General features: G+C 44.1%; 2 protein-coding genes across 7 annotated transcripts in view; one reads left to right on the top strand and one right to left on the bottom strand.

The window, feature by feature from the left end:
* Vha55 (V-type proton ATPase subunit Vha55) overlaps nt 1-14,220 on the top strand; it is a 33,902-nt gene extending 19,682 nt beyond the window's left edge. For all 3 annotated transcript variants that reach the window (XM_068393229.1, XM_068393231.1, XM_068393230.1), the window contains exons 5-8: nt 10,785-10,971; nt 11,441-11,629; nt 12,364-12,514; nt 12,885-14,220. In XM_068393229.1, coding sequence (XP_068249330.1) covers nt 10,785-10,971; nt 11,441-11,629; nt 12,364-12,514; nt 12,885-13,339 — 982 coding nt within the window. In that variant the 3' untranslated portion in view covers nt 13,340-14,220. The remainder of the gene's footprint in view (nt 1-10,784; nt 10,972-11,440; nt 11,630-12,363; nt 12,515-12,884) is intronic.
* Nucleotides 14,221-19,143: 4,923 nt separating this feature from the next.
* Nucleotides 19,144-23,411, bottom strand: part of LOC137658482 (protein regulator of cytokinesis 1-like) — a 29,002-nt gene continuing 24,734 nt past the window's right edge. For 2 of the 4 annotated variants that reach the window (XM_068393225.1, XM_068393226.1), the window contains exon 14: nt 19,144-20,733. In XM_068393225.1, the coding sequence (XP_068249326.1) occupies nt 20,323-20,733 (411 nt within the window). In that variant the 3' untranslated portion in view covers nt 19,144-20,322. The remainder of the gene's footprint in view (nt 20,734-23,411) is intronic. The other 2 variants (XM_068393227.1, XM_068393228.1) reach the window with 2 other exon arrangements.

The raw sequence follows: 23,411 nt of genomic DNA, 5'->3' as shown, positions 1-23,411 counted from the left end.
GGGTCTCAACAAAACCAGGTTGTCTGTCAACCTTTCAATGGGAGAGCTCCACTGGGACTATGCGCAGAACGGTTTCTGGACCCTCTGCTTCCCCTGACGGAACTCCCGGGAGAGCTTCTCCCACGGCGCAGACTACTCAAGCAACCACACTGCGACATCTCTCCCGAACCGGGGCGTCGCTTCGGCTTCATGCCTGGAGACACTACGCTTCCTCCTCTAGAAGAGACAACCCGCTACAGTCGCGGTACGGAGGTCGCGTCATCTGCGATAGTCATCCACAGGGGTCTCCCAGGCAAAGTGAAGAGTCTAAGGTGGTTGGTGCCGTGGGAGATATACCTCTTCCCGTGAGGCCTCTTCTCCAGCAATAACGGTCTTATTGCCTTTCGGCGGGAGGAAACTCCTTTCCGCTCTTGGCAATGAAGCCTGTCGCTCAGCCTTTCCCTGACCTTCAGGCTTAAAGGAATAACTTTTTCCTGCCCGCTGGATCTATCCTCGCTCATGCGAAGCTACGATCGTCCCTGCCCTAGTCGGAGGAAGACCTCCAACTTGGAGCATGGCTCGGACTTTTAGTCCTTTAAGAGATCTTCTCAAGACCCTTTTACGACAGGCCTCGGATTGTATTCCGCCTTGGGTCTTCTGCTCACTCTGGCCACGGCCAGTGTGTAAGCAATCTTCTTGGTCTCTTACTACTCCCCCCCTTTCTAAGGAAGAGGGGAAGGCAACATTCAGGCTCGCTCCTGAGTTGTTGGCTAGACTCAGAATCTGAGGGTCCCGACCCTTCGGTCCGATTCATTCAAGATTATGAGTCTCCATTCTGTGTCTGATGTCCCAAGACCTTCTCTTTCTTGCCAGTACAGGAATCGAGAGGTTAGCGCTGGGAACAGCTGCAGTTTGGCCTCAGTTGCAGCCGATTTGGGAACACAAGGAGGACATGGGGGGAGAGTCACCAGTATACCTCTTCAGCCCGGACTCAAGGACATTCATCTCGACCTGTCTAAAGACCCTCCCCCGTCACGTCGCCCTACAGCACGATGTTGGATACATCGCAACGTCCCTCGCCTTCGAGTAATACTACTCTGTGACGCAGGTGCTACAAGCTGGAGTCTGGAAGCGTCTGATGACCTTCGCAGCCCGCTTCCTGCAGGGCGTGACCCACAGGAGTCTCGATACGTTTTCTATCGCTCTGTGGTGGCTACACAACAGCTGGTCTAACCTCAGGCTCCTTTTTGGACAGGTAGCAGAAGGTTGAGGGCATTGTTATCAGGTTTTAGTCTGCATGAACGAAAGAAGTATGTCTGGCCCTTACTTCTTTCTTCATCATCCCCTCTACGGGGAAGCAGCATCCTGGTCTCTGCATAGCTGACCTCGAACCTCTGCAGGTAAACCATGCTTCCTTGTGTTCCGAGTATTGAGTCAATACTGTCGCGTCCCCCATACCCTGACGAGGTGGTATTGGGAACGTCCTAACCCAGAGTTCCTTCTGGAACTCCAGGTCAACTGCCTAAGACGGGTCACACTTCTTCCTTCACACACAAGCTTACGTAGGCCACATGGTTCCTTGCGGTGCAAGGAACTTGTGAGGTGCAGGGACTCCTTTTCTCGAGTGCGACTCACTCGGATTCTGAGTCCCCGGGTAAAGCCAAAGCCAGTATGGCTGGGGACTTTCCACCCTTCCTAAGGGATAAGTCACCCTTTGTAAATAGCGTGGTTTGTATTTCGGTTACGGAACAAATGACAAATTCGAAGATAATTTGTATTTTTCCTAACCATACAAACCTTAGCTATTTACACATATTTGCCCGCCAGCCCTGTCCCCCAAGACAAGTCCTACCTCTAAGTGAAAGTGAGTATTCACCTGTGTGTGAGGGGGAGGAGGGGTAGCTAGCTACCACTCCCCTACCCCCCCGCTAACTAGCGCGGGGGTAATACACCCTCGTTAAATTCTAATGGCTCGCCATTTCAGCTACGCTAAAAGTAATAACCCTTTGTAAATAGCTAAGGTTTGTATGGTTAGGAAAAATACAAATTATCTTCGAATTTGTCATATTGTTTAGCACAGTACCTGATATTAAGTACCTCCTTATTTCACATTTTTACCTTTTTTTATAATTTTGTTAAGACACCTGTTGAAATATGACAAATTCGAAGATAATTTGTATTTTTCCTAACCATACAAACCTTAGCTATTTACAAAGGGTATTACTTTTAGCGTAGCTGAAATGGCGAGCCATTAGAATTTAACGAGGGTGTATTACCCCCGCGCTAGTTAGCGGGGGGGGGTAGGGGAGTGGTAGCTAGCTACCCCTCCTCCCCCTCACACACACGTGAATACTCACTTTCACTTAGAGGTAGGACTTGTCTTGGGGGACAGGGATGGCGGGCAAATATGTGTAAATAGCTAAGGTTTGTATGATTAGGAAAAATACAAATTATCTTCGAATTTGTCATTTGTTCCGTAACCGAAATACAAACCACGCTATTTACAAAGGGTGACTTATCCCTTAGGAAGGGTGGAAAGTCCCCAGCCATACTGGCTTTGGCTTTACCCGGGGACTCAGAATCCGAGTGAATCGCACTCGAGAAAAGGAGTCCCTGCACCTCACAAGTTCCTTGCTCCGCAAGGAACCATGTGGCCTACGTAAGCTTGTGTGTGAAGGAAGAAGTGTGACTCGTCCTAGGCAGTTGACCTGGAGTTCCAGAAGGAACTCTGGGTTAGGACGTTCCCAATACCACCTCGTCAGGGTATGGGGGTCGCGACAGTATTGACTCGATACTCGGAACACAAGGAAGCATGGTTTACCTGCAGAGGTTCGAGGTCAGCTATGCAGAGACCAGGATGCTGCTTCCCCGTAGAGGGGATGATGAAGAAAGAAGTAAGGGCCAGACATACTTCTTTCGTTCATGCAGACTAAAACCTGATAACAATGCCCTCAACCTTCTGCTACCTGTCCAAAAGGGAGCCTGAGGTTAGACCAGCTGTTGTGTAGCCACCACAGAGCGATAGAAAACGTATCGAGACTCCTGTGGGTCACGCCCTGCAGGAAGCGGGCTGCGAAGGTCATCAGACGCTTCCAGACTCCAGCTTGTAGCACCTGCGTCACAGAGTAGTATTACTTGAAGACAAGGGACGTTGCGATGCATCCAACATCGTGCTGTAGGGCGACGTGACGGGGGAGGGTCTGAAGACAGGACGAGATGAATGTCCTTGAGTCCGGGCTGAAGAGGTATACTGGTGACTCTCCCCCCATGTCCTCCTTGTGTTCCCAAATCGGCTGCAACTGAGGACAAACTGCAGCTGTTCCCAGCGCTAACCTCTCGATTCCTTACTGGCAAGAAAGAGAAGGTCTTGGGACATCAGACACAGAATGGAGACTCGAAATCTTGAATGAATCGGACCGAAGGGTCGGGACCCTCAGATTCTGAGTCTAGCCAACAACTCAGGAGCGAGCCTGAATGTTGCCTTCCCCTCTTCCTTAGAAAGGGGGGAGTAGTAAGAGACCAAGAAGATTGCTTACACACTGGCCGTGGCCAGAGTGAGCAGAAGACCCAAGGCGGAATACAATCCGAGGCCTGTCGTAAAAGGGGTCTTGAGAAGATCTCTTAAAGGACTAAAAGTCCGAGCCATGCTCCAAGTTGGAGGTCTTCCTCCGACTAGGGCAGGGACGATCGTAGCTTCGCTTGAGCGAGGATAGATCCAGCGGGCAGGAAAGTTATCCCTTTAAGCCTGAAGGTCAGGGAAAGGCTGAGCGACAGGCTTCATTGCCGAGAGCGGAAAGGAGTTTCCTCCCGCCGAAAGGCAATAAGACTGTTATTGCTGGAGAAGAGGCCTCAAGGGAAGGGGTATATCTCCCACGGCACCAACCACCTTAGACTCTTCACTTTGCCTGGGAGACCCCTGTGGATGACTATCGCAGATGACGCGACCTCCGTACCGCGACTGTAGCGGGTTGTCTCTTCTAGAGGAGGAAGCGTAGTGTCTCCAGGCATGAAGCCGAAGCGACGTCCCGGTTCGGGAGAGATGTCGCAGTGTGGTTGCTTGAGTAGTCTGCGCCGTGGGAGAAGCTCTCCCGGGAGTTCCGTCAGGGGAAGCAGAGGGTCCAGAAACCGTTCTGCGCGTAGTCCCAGTGGAGCTCTCCCATTGAAAGGTTGACAGACAACCTGGTCTTGTTGAGGCCCATTGTCCGCAGACAAAAAGGAGGGAAGACGCAGGCGTCGAAGTTGTCCCACCATCACCGGAATGCATCTTGCCAGTGTCTCGGGGACTGAGACTGGGGGGAAGACTAGCGGAAGCTTGAGGTTCCAAGCTGTCGCGATCAGGTCCCCCAGACCAGCACTTGCTGGTTACCCAAGGTCAAAGACCCCTAGGTACACTCTCTCTATGAGGCTCTGCTCGGATAGTCTGAGAGAAACATTCCCCTGCCTGGAATGAGAGAGCCGATGGAGGTATTGAGAGAATCTCAATCATCCCGGTATCTCTACTGCAAGATGTGAAGGTGTGAAAATGCGTCCCCTGCTGGTTAGAATGAAGTCGACGCGCAACGGGGACACTCGGCAGTAGCTGTAGGATCTGAAGAGGGGCCAGACTAAGGTCCCTAAGCCTGCCTGAATGATGGAGAGGTATCCTTCAGGTCTTGACCATAGGCCTGGACCGGAACATGCCCCCCCCCCCCCCCCTTTCCTTTGACGAGTCCGAGAACTGCATCAAGAATGTGGGGAAAGGACGAGAATATCCACTACCATCAAGAGGCTCCATAGGTCAACACCCATTGCAGGTCTAATAGTTCCGCTGGTCCCATAGGGCCAGGGAGTCCGGTTAAACATGCCTGAAGCCACCGGAACTTGGATCGCTCCACATGGAACTTATCCTGAGGCGACCGTTCGGACTATAGACGGGTCAATGAGGAAAGAAGAACTAGGAAACGTTCCAAGGTAGGGCTGAAAGCTCTGCTTGACTGAGAACAGGTACTGCGACTCTCCTCAGTCTTGCCACAGTCAACCGAAAGGAAGGCTCGGAGGATGTGGTAACAGAATCTGGCGTCCCCAGGTGGTCACCCATCCAAGTACCGACGTTGCTTAACCTCGCTGGATGGACGAGAAGCGGGGTTTCCAATGTGGTAAGGCGGTTGACTCAATATCATGGCCAGATACTCCAGATGTTGAGGCAGAGGAAGAGAAGGCTCCAAGCAAAATACCATGAGCCCACACTCCTGGTAAGCATCCGGAAGCTTGTCCCGGCGCTGAAGAAGGTCGAAACCCGAGCCTACAGGAGTTGACCAGCCCTCCAAACAGCAGAGGGAGCGGAAGCCTGCCCCTGAGCGGCCAAGAGGAAGGCAGGGAGAGTTCTCTGGGGAAACAAACCTGCTATGCCACGGCGGGATAGCCACACTGCATCATAAGCAGGAATACTTGCAGACTAGGCTGAATTCGACGAGCACCCTGGAAGATGGATGGAATGGAAACTGAAAGTACCCGTCCTTCCGATCCAGGGATTTTAAGGAGTCCTGTCGCCTCGTTACCAGTCTGATCGATTCTGCTGGCCGAAGTTTGTTCGACAAACTTGATCTGGGCTGAGAGGTCGACTATGGACATCCCCTCTCAGATCCTTCCTTACAAGAAAGGATCGACTGAGGGGGCCGGGGGTGAAGCCGTCGATGATCCTAAGGAAGACCTTCGCCTAAGGTATGGATCATTCTGCCCAACCGGGCAATTCTGCTGACGCTATGGCATAGAGGTTCAGAGACACTGAATTCGCTGACAGAGACGGCAGGCGCGATATCCTTGGCTACTCACAGAGAATATGCGGGAATGGGCATCGGGAAGCTGTCATTCGGATGAGTAACCTTAAGCATCCTCCCAGCGAAAAACCTGCAATCCTAGAGTTCGTGAACTCCTTTTAGGACTATGCCCCCCCGGGGGAGTCTCCCGTGCCATCTGTTCCTGACAGGAGAAAACTGCAATTGGACACCTTGTCCCAGTTGTCGTAGCCGATAACTTAGGCCGACGTGGTTGAAAGAAAAGGCGCTGGAGCCCTGCAGAGTCTGGAAGAAAGCGCCTTGGAGGAGTGAAACCGGAAGTCGATTTACTCCGCACAGCAGCTGTCTAAGTCTCTGTCCTTGGGCACAAACAAACTCTTCTCAAGGATGGAAGGGTGTCTGAGGTCGTCGACCTCCACAGATGAGACACCCGAAGGAAGCCCTCAGTCAGCGCGTCCAGATGGTACAACATCGAGCTTGTCCGCAAGTTAGATACTAACGATGAAAGGCCAAGGTGCCTGAGCTCGAGAGGAGGAAAGTACCCTTGATCTTCCTGTAGCTTCCTTGAACCAAACCTCGGGCCGTAACCGAGGAGGGAAAGAACCTGGTAAGCTCCCAGAGGAAGAGGTAAGCAGTCACCCCTTGTCCGATGGAGAAATCTCGAACGGAAAGCCCCCCCCCCGCCAAAAATCCTTCCAGGGAATGACGGGGAAGGGCTAACCCAGGTTCAGGAATAGAGGAGTGTTGTTCAGATCTCTCTTAAGTTTCTCCTATTCTGCAAGTGCCATGCTCTGTGTTTACGGGGTGAGACAGTGTTCTGGAAATACGCTCCAGAAGAACTCGCCAGGCTGGTCATGCTGCGAAAACCCCATTGGGAATCGTGGTCGCAATTGCCCTGGAGCTCGCGCGACGGGAATTCCTGGTGGTCGGCGGGCGATAACCCATAGACGAGCAATGGATACTGCAAGAAAATAAGCCGACATTTGTGCGAAGAAACACTGTAGGTTCGCGCGACGGAACATCATCCGTCTGCACGATGAAAAAAAAAAAAAACCGTTGGTTCACGCGTGGGCGAACATTGGAGAGCATGAGCGTGGCCGTGCGGTTGCACGGGCGAGCGGTTGTACGGGCGCGCGGTCGCGCTGGCGCGCAGGCGAGCGGTCGCGCTGGCGCGCAGGCGAGCGGTCGCGCGGGGCGCGCAGGCGAGCGGTCGCGCGGGCGCGCAGGCGAGCGGTCGCGCGGGCGCGCAGGCGAGCGGTCGTGAGGGTGGGCAGGTGGATGAGAGCGAGTCCGAGGCGGCGAACGCAAGCGTTAGCGCGATGGCGAGGGAACGCGCTGCCGCGTGGGCGAGGAGGACTGCTGGCGATATGGATCAACAAGCGATCGGTGGTGAGCGCTAACTCACAGGTTGGTGATGGTGTTGTGATATGCCGACGCGATGGTCGAGCAGTATGCGCAGGTGAGCGATCGTGTGAAGGTGAGCGATCGCGAGCAGTGATCAGCATGCGCAGGGTCGCGCGATGGTGGTCAGCATGCCAGGGTCGCGCGATGGTGGTCAGCATGCCAGGGTCTCGCGATGGTGGTCAGCATGCCAGGGTCTCGCGATGGTGGTCAGCATGCCAGGGTCTCGCGATGGTGGTCAGCATGCCAGGGTCTCGCGATGGCGATCAGCATGCGCAGGTTGGTGGTCGCGCGATGGCGAACAGCCTCTGCAGGCGGGCGATCGCGTGATGGCGAACAGCATACGCAGTTGAGGGTCGCGCGATGGTGATCAGCATGCGCAGAGTTGAGCGATGGTGATCAGCATCCGCAGGTGTGCGGTCGCGCGATGGCGATCAGCATCCGCAGTTGAGGGTCGTGCGATGGCGATCAGCATCCGCAGTTGAGGGTCGCGCGATGGCGATCAGCATCCGCAGTTGAGGGTCGCGCGATGGCGATCAGCATCCGCAGGTGAGGGTCGCGCGATGGCGATCAGCATCCGCAGGTGAGGGTCGCGCGATGGCGATCAGCATCCGCAGTTGAGGGTCGCGCGATGGCGATCAGCATCCGCAGTTGAGGGTCGCGCGATGGCGATCAGCATCCGCAGTTGAGGGTCGCGCGATGGCGATCAGCATCCGCAGTTGAGGGTAGCGCGATGGCGATCAGCATCCGCAGTTGAGGGTCGCGCGATGGCGATCAGCATCCGCAGTTTGAGGGTCGCGCGATGGCGATCAGCATCCGCAGTTTGAGGGTCGCGCGATGGCGATCAGCATCCGCAGTTTGAGGGTCGCGCGATGGCGATCAGCATCCGCAGTTTGAGGGTCGCGCGATGGCGATCAGCATCCGCAGTTTGAGGGTCGCGCGATGGCGATCAGCATCCGCAGTTTGAGGGTCGCGCGATGGCGATCAGCATCCGTAGTTGAGGGTCGCGCGATGGTGATCAGCATGCGCAGGTGAGCTAGTAGCTGGCGAACCATGTTCCTTCAGAAGTGTTGGAGAACGTTGGCGCGCCGGCTGTAACACACGTGGGCGATCCGGAGATCGCTGGCGGGCTGATGATCGCTGATGAGCTGATGATCGCTGGCGAGCTGATGATCGCTGACGAGCTGATGATCGCTGACGAGCTGATGATCGCTGACGAGCAGAAGGCTACGCGTGGAAGCCTGCGCAAAGAAGAAGAGTCCTTGACCCCGACCTGAACCGAAGTTCTAGATCGCGAGGGCGAACGTGGGCGCACAGGGCACGTAACAGGAACCAACAGGAACCGCAGGGAAGATCATCTTTAAAGCGCTGACGAACAGGAGAGCGCTGATGAGCAGAAGGGCGCGCAGGGAAACCCTGACACGCAAGGGAAGAACCCCCGTGGGGGCAACCCTTTGCCCCGAAGGGATCGTTGTCCGCCGGGAGACTGATGTCCGTCGGAAGACCGCTGTCCGTCGGGACGACCGTTGCCCGTCGGAAGACGAGATCAGACTGCTGTCCATCTGCACCAAGGCGGAAGATCGAAAAAAAGGAGTTGTAGGCTGCAAATGGAGATCCAAAAAGGCGCCTCAAGCACCCTTATAGGGAGATGAGAGGCCCTTACGACGAGGCGGACGGTGGGCCTTACGGCGAGGGAGGCCAATAGCAACAGCAACAGAAGAAACCTCCGAAGAGGAGTCTCTATGAGTGTACTCTCTCGCGAACGAAAGAGAAACACTTCGTAGAAGAGACTGGTCAGCCAGTGACCTAAAAGGAGCAATCCTCCGAAGAGGAGCTCCTGCAGTTGCCCAGCCCCTTGAGCGAAACTGCAGGTGCGACCGCTCAGCACCAAGAGCATAGTCGCACGAAAAAAAGGCAAGAGAAGAACCCCCCAAAAGGGGAAAAACTCAAGCCTGGACAGGAAAAACTTCCCTCGGAAGGAAAGTTATCCGCCCAAGGAGGCAAGCCTCCTGACTGTTCTAAAATGAACTGGAGAGCTGTCCGTCGACACGGGAGTACTACCAGTAGAAGGAGAGACGCCCCTGACGAAAATACAAGGGGGGAGGCAGCAACAGCCGAATCCCCAGGACTCCACCAGACAGCTCACACTGTTGCTATATTACAGAAACGAACTATATCGGTAACTGTAAATAAATAAAACAAATAATATTAGTACACATTCATTACCCCGGGAAGGCTCCGAAGAGGAATCCCGAGGAAAAGGAACAAGAATTACACAACAGGCACGTACCCTCACAACCACTTACACTCGCGGAAGGAGAGCTGTAACCAAAACAGAATTATAACAATTATAATTATGTAACTATGTAATTATGTAATTTAAAAATGAATGAACACTAAAGAAAGAACGAAAACCCCGAAAGGAATCGTTCTAAACAAAAAACAACTACAATTAGATTCATAACTAATTGATACAAACGTACGGCGTAGCAACCCCCCACACGGAAAGGAAGCTAGGCTACAAGGGCGTAGTAACACGTAGTAAAAGGGTGAACGACCTCAAGAGAGAGAGAGAGAGAGAAAGACATAAGTCAAACTCGATCGCCACCCATAAAATACGCCGTGGTGGCCTAACTGCCGAGGCCTCCACGTAGATATCGTACACTACACACACACATCTGAAAAGGAAACTTACTTATTTCTATACTCAAATATATATACAAACATGAAAACATGTTTACATATATATTGAGTAAATGAAAAGTAAGCGATTAAGTAAAGACAAAACAGACAATGGCTGCCAAGCGAGGACCAAGACAGAGACGTCTGTCACAGTCCGAGCCAAAAGTTAAAGTGAGTATTCACGTGTGTGTGAGGGGGAGGAGGGGTAGCTAGCTACCACTCCCCTACCCCCCCCGCTAACTAGCGCGGGGGTAATACACCCTCGTTAAATTCTAATGGCTCGCCATTTCAGCTACGCTAAAAGTAATACCCTTTGTAAATAACGTGGTTTGTATTTCGGTTACGGAACAAGTGTTAATTCCTCTTTTTGGTGAAGACACATATACATTTTAGGTGTAATGACTCATGTTTTCAATCATTTTTGTGTTTAAACATGTCACAAAATATGTTAAATTATATATCAATAGAAAGTAAATTTATTCAGCTAAATGATAGAAAAAGCTGTAAAGTTGTATTGTATACATATTAGTTTTTGTGCGAAGACAAGTCAAGTAAATTGACCCCCAAAAATGACTTGGGAGTATGAGTGCCAAAGGTTTTTGGTGAGGGTTTGATGATCAAATGTTTACGAAAGGTAGTGAAAATCTGCCATGAAATTAACAGCAGGTTTATTGAGAAGGTATAGTTCTTGTACGACAATTTTAAGGTCAAAGTTAATTTGTCAATTATTTGAAAAGAAAAGTGATAGCTTAGTTTGTTAGGGTGTTGCTTCATTTTGATTTTGTGCGTCTTCATAAAGATCTTCCATTACTCAAGTAAGGATAATTCTTGAATTATACACTTTAATTTAGATGCAAATGATATGACAGTAGCTAATGAATATACTTATTGCAGGATTTCACTGTAGTCCTATAGTCACAGAATTAATAATTGTTTCCTTGTTCACAGAGGTCAGAAGATTCCCATCTTCTCAGCTGCTGGTCTACCCCACAATGAAATTGCAGCTCAGATTTGTCGACAGGCTGGTTTGGTCAGGCTTCCATCAAAGGGTGTTTTAGATGACCACAAAGACAACTTTGCCATTGTGTTTGCTGCTATGGGTGTCAATATGGAGACTGCTAGGTTCTTCAAGCAGGTAGGTTTCATTTTCTCTCTCTATTGATATTTAGTATTAAGGTTTGAGTTATCTTTTTTCTATTTGAGTTGTGAGATGTTAAAGGAAACCAAGCATATAATTCTATAAGTAACTTTAATTCAAACATTTAGCTGGAAAGTATTTCATCAGTTCATTGAATTTCAAAGTTGTCCTTTGATTACTGGAAAAAATTTAATTACAGTATAATTGTCGTCTAGGTAGCCTATGTTTTCATTGCCCTTTTAAGATATATATAGAACACTTATTAATGTGACATAAAATATGTATAAAAATATTTAGTAAAGTAACATACAATATGTATAAAATATTTAGTAAGGCGACATACAATAGAACGTTTTGTTGTGTGAATTTGATTGCCAGTAATGAATGCAAATTTAAACACGACTGAATGGAAATGAACTTATTATGCCGTTAGGTAACAAATCATTCTTTTATTCTAACCTTTCAGGACTTCGAAGAAAATGGTTCTATGGAGAACGTGTGTCTCTTCTTGAACTTAGCCAACGATCCCACAATTGAACGTATCATCACTCCTCGACTCGCTTTGACAACCGCAGAATATCTTGCCTATCAGTGTGAGAAGCACGTTCTCATTATCCTTACTGATATGTCTTCATATGCAGAGGCTTTGCGAGAGGTAAATTTCTGATTCACATGTTAGCTTGCTTCATTGGGATAATTTTGTAGCTTTTACTTCTGGTTTACTGTATTCTGTAACTACTTCTGAGTTTGATTGTCCTTATTCTTGCTTGGAAACTCACTACTCGTCATAACCTAGAAGGACTAGTATTTTGGGGGGGGGGGGAATGTTTGTAAAGTACAGTAATAGCTTCTGTGGATATGAATCGTAAGTGATAATAATCAAGCAAATATAGTAAAGCCGTGGACGCAATAATGTCTAAAGAGAATTTCAAAGTGAAAAAGTCTTCAAAATATGAAAAAAAAAAAAAAAAATAAAAACATTGCTGCTTATTACTTAATTGCATTAATAGGAGCATTTCTAAGTGAAAAAAAATTGATGAAAGGGAAGCATAAATTAGGAATGAGGCTTATCTTTTCAAAAGCTAATTCTTTTATTCATCTAGAGGAAATTAAGAAAATTTTCATAGTATTAAAGGGGATTTTGACTATATTTACTGAAGTAATAATGCATTGCTTTAATTTATACTGAATATTGCTTATTTAACTAATTGACTGTGGAAAAGAATTTTTTTTTATAAATATTAATGGTTAGTTGATTTTCTATGAAATACTGTTAATAGAATATTTTGTAACCTCTGGAAAGCACCATAGGAGAGATAAATTGACAAGTCAATGAATATCCAAATATCACAGTTGTTCTATAATTGAAGATTTTATTTACTTTCTTAGGTATCTGCTGCTCGTGAAGAAGTGCCAGGTAGACGTGGTTTCCCAGGTTACATGTACACCGATTTGGCCACTATTTATGAAAGAGCCGGACGAGTAGAAGGAAGACAAGGGTCCATCACACAAATTCCTATTTTGACTATGCCTAACGATGGTAATTATTTTATTTGCGCATTTCTGTATATTAAATGTATATGTAGTACTCTTATACTTAATGCATATTTACTTTTGATTAAAAAAAAGCTAATCTTTTATGAAAGGTGGTGGTGATGTTTATAATTTTACATGATGTGTAGCAAGCCCATATGTGTACAGTACTGTAGATGATAGTTATAGCAATGATTTTACATTTTACACTAGCCATTAATTATGTTTGCTTAAAGTATCCTTTTTTATATCCAGCTCTGTACAGTATACATACTGTATACTGCAGTCTGGCAGTTTTGTATTAACTTTATTGCTTGACACAGGTAAATTTGGTTGTGTTTTTTAGCTTTTCAGTGATGTATTCATTTTGTTTTCAGACATCACCCATCCTATTCCTGATCTTACTGGGTACATTACCGAGGGCCAGATTTACGTTGATCGTCAGTTGCACAACAGACAGATCTACCCACCCATCAATGTGCTGCCTTCTTTGTCTCGATTGATGAAATCTGCTATTGGTGATGGCATGACAAGGAAAGATCACTCTGATGTATCCAACCAGCTGTATGCCTGCTATGCCATTGGCAAAGATCTCCAGGCCATGAAAGCTGTTGTAGGTGAAGAAGCCTTGACAGCAGATGACTTGCTGTACTTGGAGTTCCTTGGTAAGTTTGAGAAAACCTTCATTTCCCAGGGTCCATACATGAAGCGCACCATCTTTGAATCCCTGGATATTGGCTGGCAACTTTTGCGTATCTTCCCCAAGGAGATGCTTAAACGTATTCCTGCTTCAACACTTGCTGAATTCTATCCCAGAGATAGACCGCAGTAGACAATCAATCACGGTGTATTTTTGTTGTGATCAAATTTCAGAAACTGTTAACTGGTTGTATGTCAGTTGTCAGCTTGAACTGGAGTAATTTTTCTTGGTGCATAGACTTTTTTTTTTTATATGAAAGGCATAATTATGGTGGTTAATTTTTAGATATGTCATGTCAGTAGCTTAAATGTTAGGTACTGAAAGGTTCACAACTGCTGTACATTCTTAACGTTATCATTTCTACCATAATAAATGTAGTAACTTATTGTTCATGTGCTTGCCTCCTTTTGTAGGAATAATTTCTTCAATTTGGATTTCACATGAAGTTAGTTTGAAATAAAAAATTAATTTTCAAGCATTACATGCATGACATTTTTGTCCTACAATTCTAAATACTCTATCCCTATGATATTATGGCAGATATATCATGTTTTATATTTTGTGTGCTACCTTCAGTATTAAGCCACCAAAATTATCCTTTAAAGTTATGGAAAAAAATGATACTAAAGGAATGTTAGATTGTTTTTAAATCTTGATAAGAATTTTAAAGGAGGTTGTAGTCTGTGCATAGAGAGATATTTACTGATTAGCACAAGTCTTTAATTATGGTGCAGTTGTACATAAATAAAATATTCATAGGCTAAAGGTCTTGAGAGCATAATAAAGACAAATGTGCCGTGTGTATTTAAGAGAGAAGCTTGATTGTTACATTCCAAGGACTTGTGCCAACTGCTCCATTTTATTTGATACTGTTTACTTTCCTTATTGTATAATATTTTCTTTGTTGGTAGACTGTATAGTATTTGGAGGAAATGTATTTTGTTTGGTGTAAGTAATAGTGTAAAGATATGAACAGTTGACTCATTTATGGTCAAACAAATGTTAAAAGTTCAGTAGATTTTTTATCACCTATTTAAAAAGACTAGTGAAAAGTTATTCATCTTACAGAAATGAGCAACCACCACTGAACTTTGGTGATTAAAAAGGGTTTAAGACAATATTATATCTGAGAGCATTGCCTTACACACAGGTGGCAAGTTTTTGTAATGAGGTAATCGGATAATAACTTGACCCAGTATCTTCAAGATGAAAGTCTGTGACACTTTAGATACTGTATTGAATAAAGTTTAGTAGAGGTATCACTTGAAACGATCTGGTAATGTAGACGACCAGTAAATATCAATATGTGCTTTTCCTAGGATAACTCTTCAATTGTACTCGGGAAATCTGAACAGACAGACAAACTGATCCAATCGAATTTTAAAGAGGTGAATGCACGAGTAAGTTATCTAAGGTGGAGAATTTTATAAACCCAAAGGCATCCTGAAAAGAAGTTTGCAAGAATGAAAGATTATAATTAAATATAAAGAAGTGATGATAAAATAAACTTCAACACTTCCCATGCTGTTGTAGGAACTCGAGATCTCTTTCAGAGGAGTAAGTTATCTATGGGGCACACACAATCATGAGGTTCATCTTTATATGGAAATTCTTCATCCAAAGAAATGATACATTCCTTTGCGCGCAAGGGATGACCGAGTCTGCTGTCTCCATTGTGAACGGAATTTGTAGGACTAACATGTTTAGGGGCAAGAGATCTTTTTTTCACATGAAAGTCGACTAGAAGCCTGGAGAACCGTCTAGAACCTCTTGGAGAGCACCCTACTGCAGCATGGTCTGGATTTAGGCCTGGAGAGCCAGCTCCTTTACGGATCCCTTCAGAGGAGGAAATTGTATGAAAGGGACGCGAAACCCTACGCTGATCATTGCGATCGCTCAGGGATCCACCACTTGGAATTGCCACCTCTCCCAGAGGCTTTGTAGGCATCCTCCCACTGGTGAACTGATGAGAGTATTGCCCTCCCTAGATGGAATGGCCACCTCAACCGACCCCTCTTTCCTTTGAAAGTTTGGTCCCTTTCTGGTCCTTAGTCTGAAAGGACTGTTTAGAAGTCGAGAGATGAGATGAGATGGGCTGATCTTTGGGGGCTGAGGAGCCTTCCCATAAGAACGAGAAGTCATGTCCCTGTGGAGGAGAGAAACCTTAGAGGATTTTCTCCATCTATCAACTGTTCTCTCTACCTCTTCTGGATTGAAGAGAGGATCCAACCTACTAATCAGTGTCCCTTCTTTTCAGAATTGCATTCGCCCACAGGTTGACCGCATGGTGCGAAAGGAATTCTAACAACTCCAGGGACCATCTTGTCGAATCTTTGGAAAGGTCATCGGATTGAACGATCTGCCCCAACCGTAGGTCAAGCCATGGTGTGTTTTGCACCTCTCTCTATGTTGAAGAGCTCAGATGCCGAAAGGGAGGCCCTCAACGAAGCTAGTCTCTGAACCGAGACATCCCAGGTAAGGGATTCTACCGAGGGGTCAAGAGTCAGGTTAGGATGAGCCTTGTCCTGGACCTCGTTGTACTTCCTCTGCAATATGAAAGGAAGTGGGTGAGATCGAGAAGAAGAACCTGGTCTCAGAGGTAGAGGCACCAGCCATCTGGGAGATAGCTTTCCTTCTGAATGCAGTCAATCCATTAGACCAAGGGAGGACTGCATTGGTCTTGGGAGGTTTCTGGGTGTCCAAAACTTGATCAAGAACCATGCCCTTGCCTCATTGTGGAGCAGTGCCAGGATCTGACAGGTTATTAAAGGATCTCCTGCAAGCAAGGACTTGCCATTTGGCGTGGAACTTCGGACTCGCTGCTTTTGGGAGAAATTCCGCATCAGTGTCCGGGAAATCGTCTACCTCCTAACTTTCATCCATAGAAGCCAGGGGTAGGTCAAGATCGTCAAATGGGACTTTAGAAGGACCCGCTTTAGGAGATCCCCAAGCCAGTTCCTGCCTTTGAGCCTTCCTCACCCCAGTATTCTTAGAAACCGTCTTTGAGTCCTTCGACTCTGTCTTTGGAGAAGTGCTCCTCTAAGATCGAAGTTTTAGAGGGAACTTACAGTTCCTTATATTCCTGAGGCCTATTCCTCTTCAGGTGGAAGGGAGAACGGACATTGGTCTGGAGGAACAACCTTGATAGGCTGAGGCTGGGAAGGGTGAATCAAGACCTCCCGAGGAGAGCCTAAGTCCCTACTTCTGAGGGGTCGGATGATGTCTGCATGAAGTGGAATAACACACGCCAACCTCCTTTTTCGCTTAGCCGTTACCCTTTTGCCCGAACGAACTGGCTTAAAGGGAATAGATCCCAGAGATGGAACAACTGCAGTGTCCCAATTGTCCTTGGTTGAACTGGAGATGCCCTTTGTACCCAAGTGACAGTACTGCTCTGCACGGATCTCCTAAGATCAGAGGGAGCGTCGGAAGATGACGAGGTCGACTTCTCCAGCGAAATACTAGGTGTAGACCATGGTTGGCAAGCCTGTGGAGGGGCAGGTGGAAGGCCCACACCAAGCGACTTCTGAAGCGTAGACATCAAGTTCTCAAACCAGGAAGAAAGATCCCCAACGCAAAACATGTCTGGAGTCTCCTTCGGGAGTCCTGGAAGAGGTCATCGGGATTGGTGTTTAAAAGGACCAGCATATCTAGGAGAAAACTTCTTGGGCATGAGCTAATGACCTTAGTCATCCACACAGGACGGTCTGGAAATATGGGAACACCCGCAAACTTGTTCTGGTTACCGAGGAGTTATGCGGTCTGTGCTCCTACTCGACTGTTCCCGGGAGGAAGATGAGCAAGGATGAGCTTCGGGAAGAGATCCAGGAGTGCAGGAAGAAGCCAGAGTTCTTTTCTTGCCAGAGGAGGTCCCTGGAGAAGAAAGATCTCGCTTCCCCTTCCAGCGACACCCAAATTTTTCCCACTGGGAGTCAGGCCACTCCCTACACTCGTCGCAGAGCGAACCCTGCTTGCAACGACGCCCCCGGCAGGCCGAACACAACAGATAGGGCTCGGTCTCGACCAACGACATGAAGGTACCACAAGGGTGACCTTCCGGGCCGGCCAGGACACGTTAGCATAGGAGCTTTCATGAAGAAGTGAACTCACACCTGAAAAGAGAAGATAGAATAAAGCAATGCTTGTAATCTATGGCTAAGCCTAGAGAGGGAGAGACTGGAGACATCCATTCTCTACCAGCCAAAAGAGATCAGTGAAGTAAGTCACCTAGAAGTTAGTGGAGATAGGTGGCTGGGGTACTCCCTAGCCAGGTTGCCACCTTGCACTTTATAGTCTATTGGCTTCTTTCCAGCTTTGCCGAAAGAATATCCATATAAATAAGAAGGGTTTTTAGTGAAGGAACAAATAGGTTTGCACAGCTGATGGACTGCGTGTAAAACAATAGGTCCTCTGGTTATGAAGAATCGTTTTTACGATGCATCGGAAGTAGATTTTCACTAAGTCAGATTTATATATAAATATATAACAATGTATGTATATACATATGCACTTTATATGCATAAAGAAACATTCCCATGATCTATGTGCCTGAGAAATGACAAAGAAATTATCTACCAAGAAGCCTGGCAACCCTAAGAAAAGGTACAAAGACCTAGCTATGTCAACCTTAAAAAGATATTCATAATTCCACCAACCAGCCTAGAAACCATAGTTGACCATATAGTCTGGAAAGTAAGTATTAACAACAATCATTGTCTAGGAGCATGACTGCGCACATATCAACAGGAAAAATCACTTCAAATCAATCATTTTCCCACACTGACTGAAGAAAATAAAATTTAGTGTACAATATTAGTTTATTTCAGTTACAAAAAATACATGATTTCATATTTAAAGCTCATTAGACAAAAAAAAAAAAAAGATAAATATACACTACAATTGCAGCTGCTTAACATGTATCTGGACCTGCTAAACTGTAATTTGTACAATAAATAGGAATTACTTGGCATTCTGTCCTTTTAAGTAGTCAACTAAAAACTATACTTCAAGAAAGTTTTCCAAAATTATAATCAAATAAAAGATTACTTGTACTTACGACGGTAAAATTGTAAAACTAAAACTTGATCAAAAAAAGGAATGCATGGACAAATTAGGACAAAATGCCTTACAAAACCATACTCTTTAATGACCATATACAGTACTGTATATGGGCAAATCCAAACACATGTATGTGATAAAGCTAAGTTATCATATACATTAGCTATAAATCTTGAAAGTTTAACAGACTTATACGGCGGATAAAACTTTATATATACAATGCTGCTATTTACACGATAAATAGATACTGTAAAATGACAATGTGTTCCCAAAACTAAACATATACAAATAAATTTTTCTCAGATTAAGACCGATTCCATTCAATATTTCTCTAAAAAAAAAACTAAGCAAGAGGCAATACTGAAGAAAAACATCATACTTTTTGCTTAGCAAATTGACACAATTAGAGGATAAAATATACAACAAATAACAAAAGGTCATCCAGATAAACAAAACGTTGACAAAATCCTGTGCAAGGGTTCCTTAAAAATGTTCTTCTCCCTAATCAAATGCAAGCAAAACTTTTCAGAGGCAGGGTTCAACTCCTACTTTCCTACTGTGAGTGGACTAGAGAGTAGACACCTGATTAAGGCATCTGGATGGCTTTTATTTCCTTACATTACTTTAATCAAAAACAGAAGAAAATATACCTCCATAGACATCCCATTTTTACATGTAATTTTGAATTTTTCCCCCATATTCTCACTAATATCTAAAAGGACAGATTAAATATTTACAGACATAACAGAAAATTAGTAAACAAAATATACAAAATCAGATAAAATAGCAAACCAAATAAGATAGAAAAAAGTAGCTAGCAGATTCGAGGCGAGAACATGAAACTCAATTTGCCTTTCGAAAAAAAAAATAAATTAAAATAAAGACCTGAATGCTGCGGACCGTGTGATACAAGCAACAAGATTCCAAAGCTACAGTACTTGCCACAGAACATTAATTTCCTTGATCTTTTTTTATCTTATCACTGCTAAACACACTTTGAACAGACCAACTAATACACAGGTGTCAGTAGAAAAACAATAATTACCACCATCAAAACCGTGCTTAAAAAAAGTAATACATTTCTCATCTCCTTAAATGCATTAATAAAAATAAAGTATAAAGAATTACTATCCATATAAAAATCTTCCATTCCTAGAAATATAAAAGAAAAATTATATATTGTAGTTCCGCACAGGTCTAAGAATTAAAAAGCATGGAAGAAATCTCATGTACATCAATTACTTTATACCTAAATCACTGTATATTCATAAGAAACTCATTTCTTAGTAAGAAAGCCTACAATTCCCTTAAAAACACCCTAATACAATCTTTTAAAACGTTTCGTTAGATATTAAACTGATATTACTCGACACAATAAAACCAGATTAAAGTCATCCATACACTAACTAATCTTATTCATTGAAGGTCAAGACTGTCAAAGGTATTTTGGCCTTCCTATTAATTCTATCTGATCCACATGGTAAGAAAAGCAAAAAAAATATATGACTAAAGGGAGGAGTAAGTTAACAAAGCTTTATACTTGTTACACAACATAAGCCAATTAACTATTCCCGTTTAAGAAGCATAGATTTGTCAGTCTTCATACTTTTTTTAATGTAATTCTTATTCTATTTTATGACCAATACTTGGGAATACCACCTATTTGCAGACAAGGGCTCATCCAGCAATCCCAAAGTATGAGAAACAAGATGCACTTCTATTCAACTTAAAAGAAGATAACTACAGCAATGTTAGATCTTAGTCAATCATCCAATCCTATGAACGTAAAGTTTTACAATGAAAAACTAAATGTAGCAGTTGAAAATCCTTCTGCCTTAAATTGGGGAAGGTGAAAAACCCTCAAAATGACATAAGATGTACAATATGCCTTACAAGAAATCATGGCATGCATTGTAAATACATTGAACAATTGATGTTAACTGCTACAATAAGATTTCAATATCATGCAGCAATAAATGTTCAATATACTTTAATGAAAGTAATGATGTTCATAACCATACAGCCTAAAATACTGTATCAACAGACCTTGAGCTAGGTTATATTAGGAAGGTCAACTTGTTCCACTTGCTGGGGGTAGTGCTCTGTCGTGCTCTGGTGCGAGGAGACTTGAACAACGGTGAAGCTCCTGGAGAGAAATTTACACGAGATACATTCCTCGATCTACCTAAATTGGATGGGGAGTATGTAATGCGAGATGATGTCATTGCCTTTGACGCCCGTCTGGCTGAAAGAGTCCCACTCAAACGAGGAGAGCAGCGAGTAGGGGGCCTTGGCACAGTCTTGGGAGAGCAACGTGTCGAAAGTCTTGGCACAGTCTTGGGAGTTTTTGGAAGACCTGGCGGGGGACGATGTGGGGACGGTCTGTAAACTGACGTCGATGGCTTGTTGCTGACACTGACAACTGAACTTCTAATGTTTTCCTGCCGACTTCGCAGATGGATGCCCTCCTAAAAAGTAAAAAGAGTGGAACTAAGACAAACAACACTTACATAATAATTTAAACACACTAAACTATCATAACTTATAATCAGAGAGATTACCATCCCAATGGATATTCTAGTTTTTATTATGTTGCATTATGCTCTTAGTGAACATAAACTTTCAAGTTAAATGACCTAATATTCTGTAATACATGTACAGTCATTAATATAAGAAACTGAAATTTGTACAATGCAAAGTGCCATATAAACGCATACGATGATAAACAAATGAAGACCATGACCTGTACATAGGTTACATTCTAATAATACATTTTTTAACCACAACCCTTAAGAAGTGTTTCCACTAATATGGTACTAGACTAGCGGAGTCTAATCTGCACATACAAGAGTAGTTTGAAGGATGAAAAAAAATATTATTTGCATTTTTAATTATCAATAGATAATTAATACATTCACTCAGAATCATTCCCCCCCTTCCAACATGTTAAAGGGACACAAATGACCAACACTTTCACCACAAATTCATCTTAATGAAATGGAAGAGCCAGACTTTCATAAAAACAAGTCCCAGCTTAAAATAACATCATAAAATAGGCAGTAAGCATTATTCTTGAACTTTCCCACAGTTTATAAAAGTGTGGTAGTATCAACAGTAAATATATATTATGCTTTCATATATTACCTGCCATAATTTCTTGAGCTAGGTATTATAATAAACTGCAATTATATGGTTCATTTACCTTACACACCATTTTCTTTCACATGAGAGTTGAGGCTACTAGCTACAACTGTACAATAGTGTCATACAATAACAAAGCTCAGACACGTACTTTTATTCTTTTTACCTATATATCTATATGTACCTTTGGTGTGACATGGTAAATTTTATGTCGAGTTTAATAAAAGTAAATTATTAATATTTTCTCGTAGAAAAGAATCCATATACGGATAATATACACTATTCCTTTCAGGAGAAAAGGCTAGATGCAATGGCCCTAGTAAGAAAGGTAAAATATCAGGGTATACAATTGTGAGTGATTATATCTGGGAAACAAACAAATGTGGAGTTAGGCAAGTGGTAGTTTGAGGAATATGGCAGAAGAAAGAAAGAGTTGTGAGTGAGTTTATATTTTCCTGGAATGGATATCAGTTAATATTTTTGAAGGCTTTAATCTGTGTCTAAATTGGTTTGAAGAATATGAGCTATACTAGGAGGGCTGAATGAAAAACCAAGTGACAAAAATCTTATCGGCAATACGAGGTTCCTTTAAGAATGAGATTGGAAAGAACCTTACTAAAATGGAATTGGAAAGGGATTGGTTGTCAAAAATATATTGTTTACAAAGAAAATTGAAGTACATGGTACGGTATTTATAAGTGCACTTGGATATGAGTAAATAGTGAGGAAAAGATGGAACATCAAGTTGATGAATGTAATATGAGAAAATGGGTGGCTGGAGGTATTTCTAATCATTATCTGATTGATGAAATTTCTAATTATTATCTGATTGAGGAAAGATAAAAATAAATAAACAAAAAAGATGAAAAAGTGATACAATGAGTAAGTTTAATAAGACAAAAGACAGAATTGTACATAAGGCCAGTATGGATGTAAAATTAACTGATTAAAGACAGAGGCAGGAATATTTACATACAGCAAATGGGCAGCATTTGTAAATATTGTATAGGAGGGTAAGAAGTTGGAATAAAAGTGAAGTGCAACAAGGCATTAACAAGTTTAGCCAAAAAACAACAGCCATGTATGAGATTTCAAAGGTAGACAAATTGAGACAAATATAAAATTTAATGGAAAAGGAAAGCAATTAAAACAGCAGAAATGTACAAGTGCTTTGGGGAGTTGTACTGCTAGGAAGTAAAATAGAAAAGGAAATAATTTAAACAGCAGTAGATATATATAAGTCCTTGGGAAAATATTGTGTAGTAGAGTTAAAATGTTATTTTTATAATAAAATAAATTTTTGAATATACTTACCCGGTGATTATATAAGCTGCAACTCTGTTGCTCGACAGAAAACTCTACGTTAAAAATCCGCCAGCGATCGCTACGCAGGTAGGGGGTGTACTTCAACAGCGCCATCTGTCGTGCAGGTACTCAGTACTCAATGTAAACAAAGAACTCAATTTTCTCCTCGGTCCACTGTGTCTCTATTGGGGAGGAAGGGAGGGTCCTTTAATATATAATCACCGGGTAAGTATATTCAAAAATTTATTTTATTATAAAAATAACATTTTTCAATATTTAACTTAGCCGGTGATTATATAAGCTGATTCACACCCAGGGGGGTGGGTAGAGACCAGCAATAAATGTTTACATTATTATGAGCTAAGGATTTTTTATTTCATTTTAGCAGTTATCAAAATAACAAACTTAAAATAAATAAGTACCTGGTAAGGAAGTCGACTTGAACAATTACTCTGCCTTTTTAAGTACGTCTTCCTTACGGAGCCTCACGATCCTCTTAGGATGCTGAGCGACCCCTAGGAGCTGAAGTATCAAGGGTTGCAACCCATACAACAGGCCCTCATCAAAACCTCTAATCTAGGCGCTTCTCAAGAAATGACTTTGACCACCCGCCAAGTCAAGTAGGATGCGAAAGGCTTCTTAGCCTTCCGGACAACCCAAAAACAATAATAAAACATTTCAAGAGAAAGATTAAAAAGGT

Source organism: Palaemon carinicauda, chromosome 19 (genome assembly GCF_036898095.1).
Source record: "Palaemon carinicauda isolate YSFRI2023 chromosome 19, ASM3689809v2, whole genome shotgun sequence".
Taxonomy (NCBI): domain Eukaryota; kingdom Metazoa; phylum Arthropoda; class Malacostraca; order Decapoda; family Palaemonidae; genus Palaemon; species Palaemon carinicauda.
Note: the sequence above shows the minus strand (reverse complement) of the source record. Positions and strands in the feature narration are given on the sequence as shown.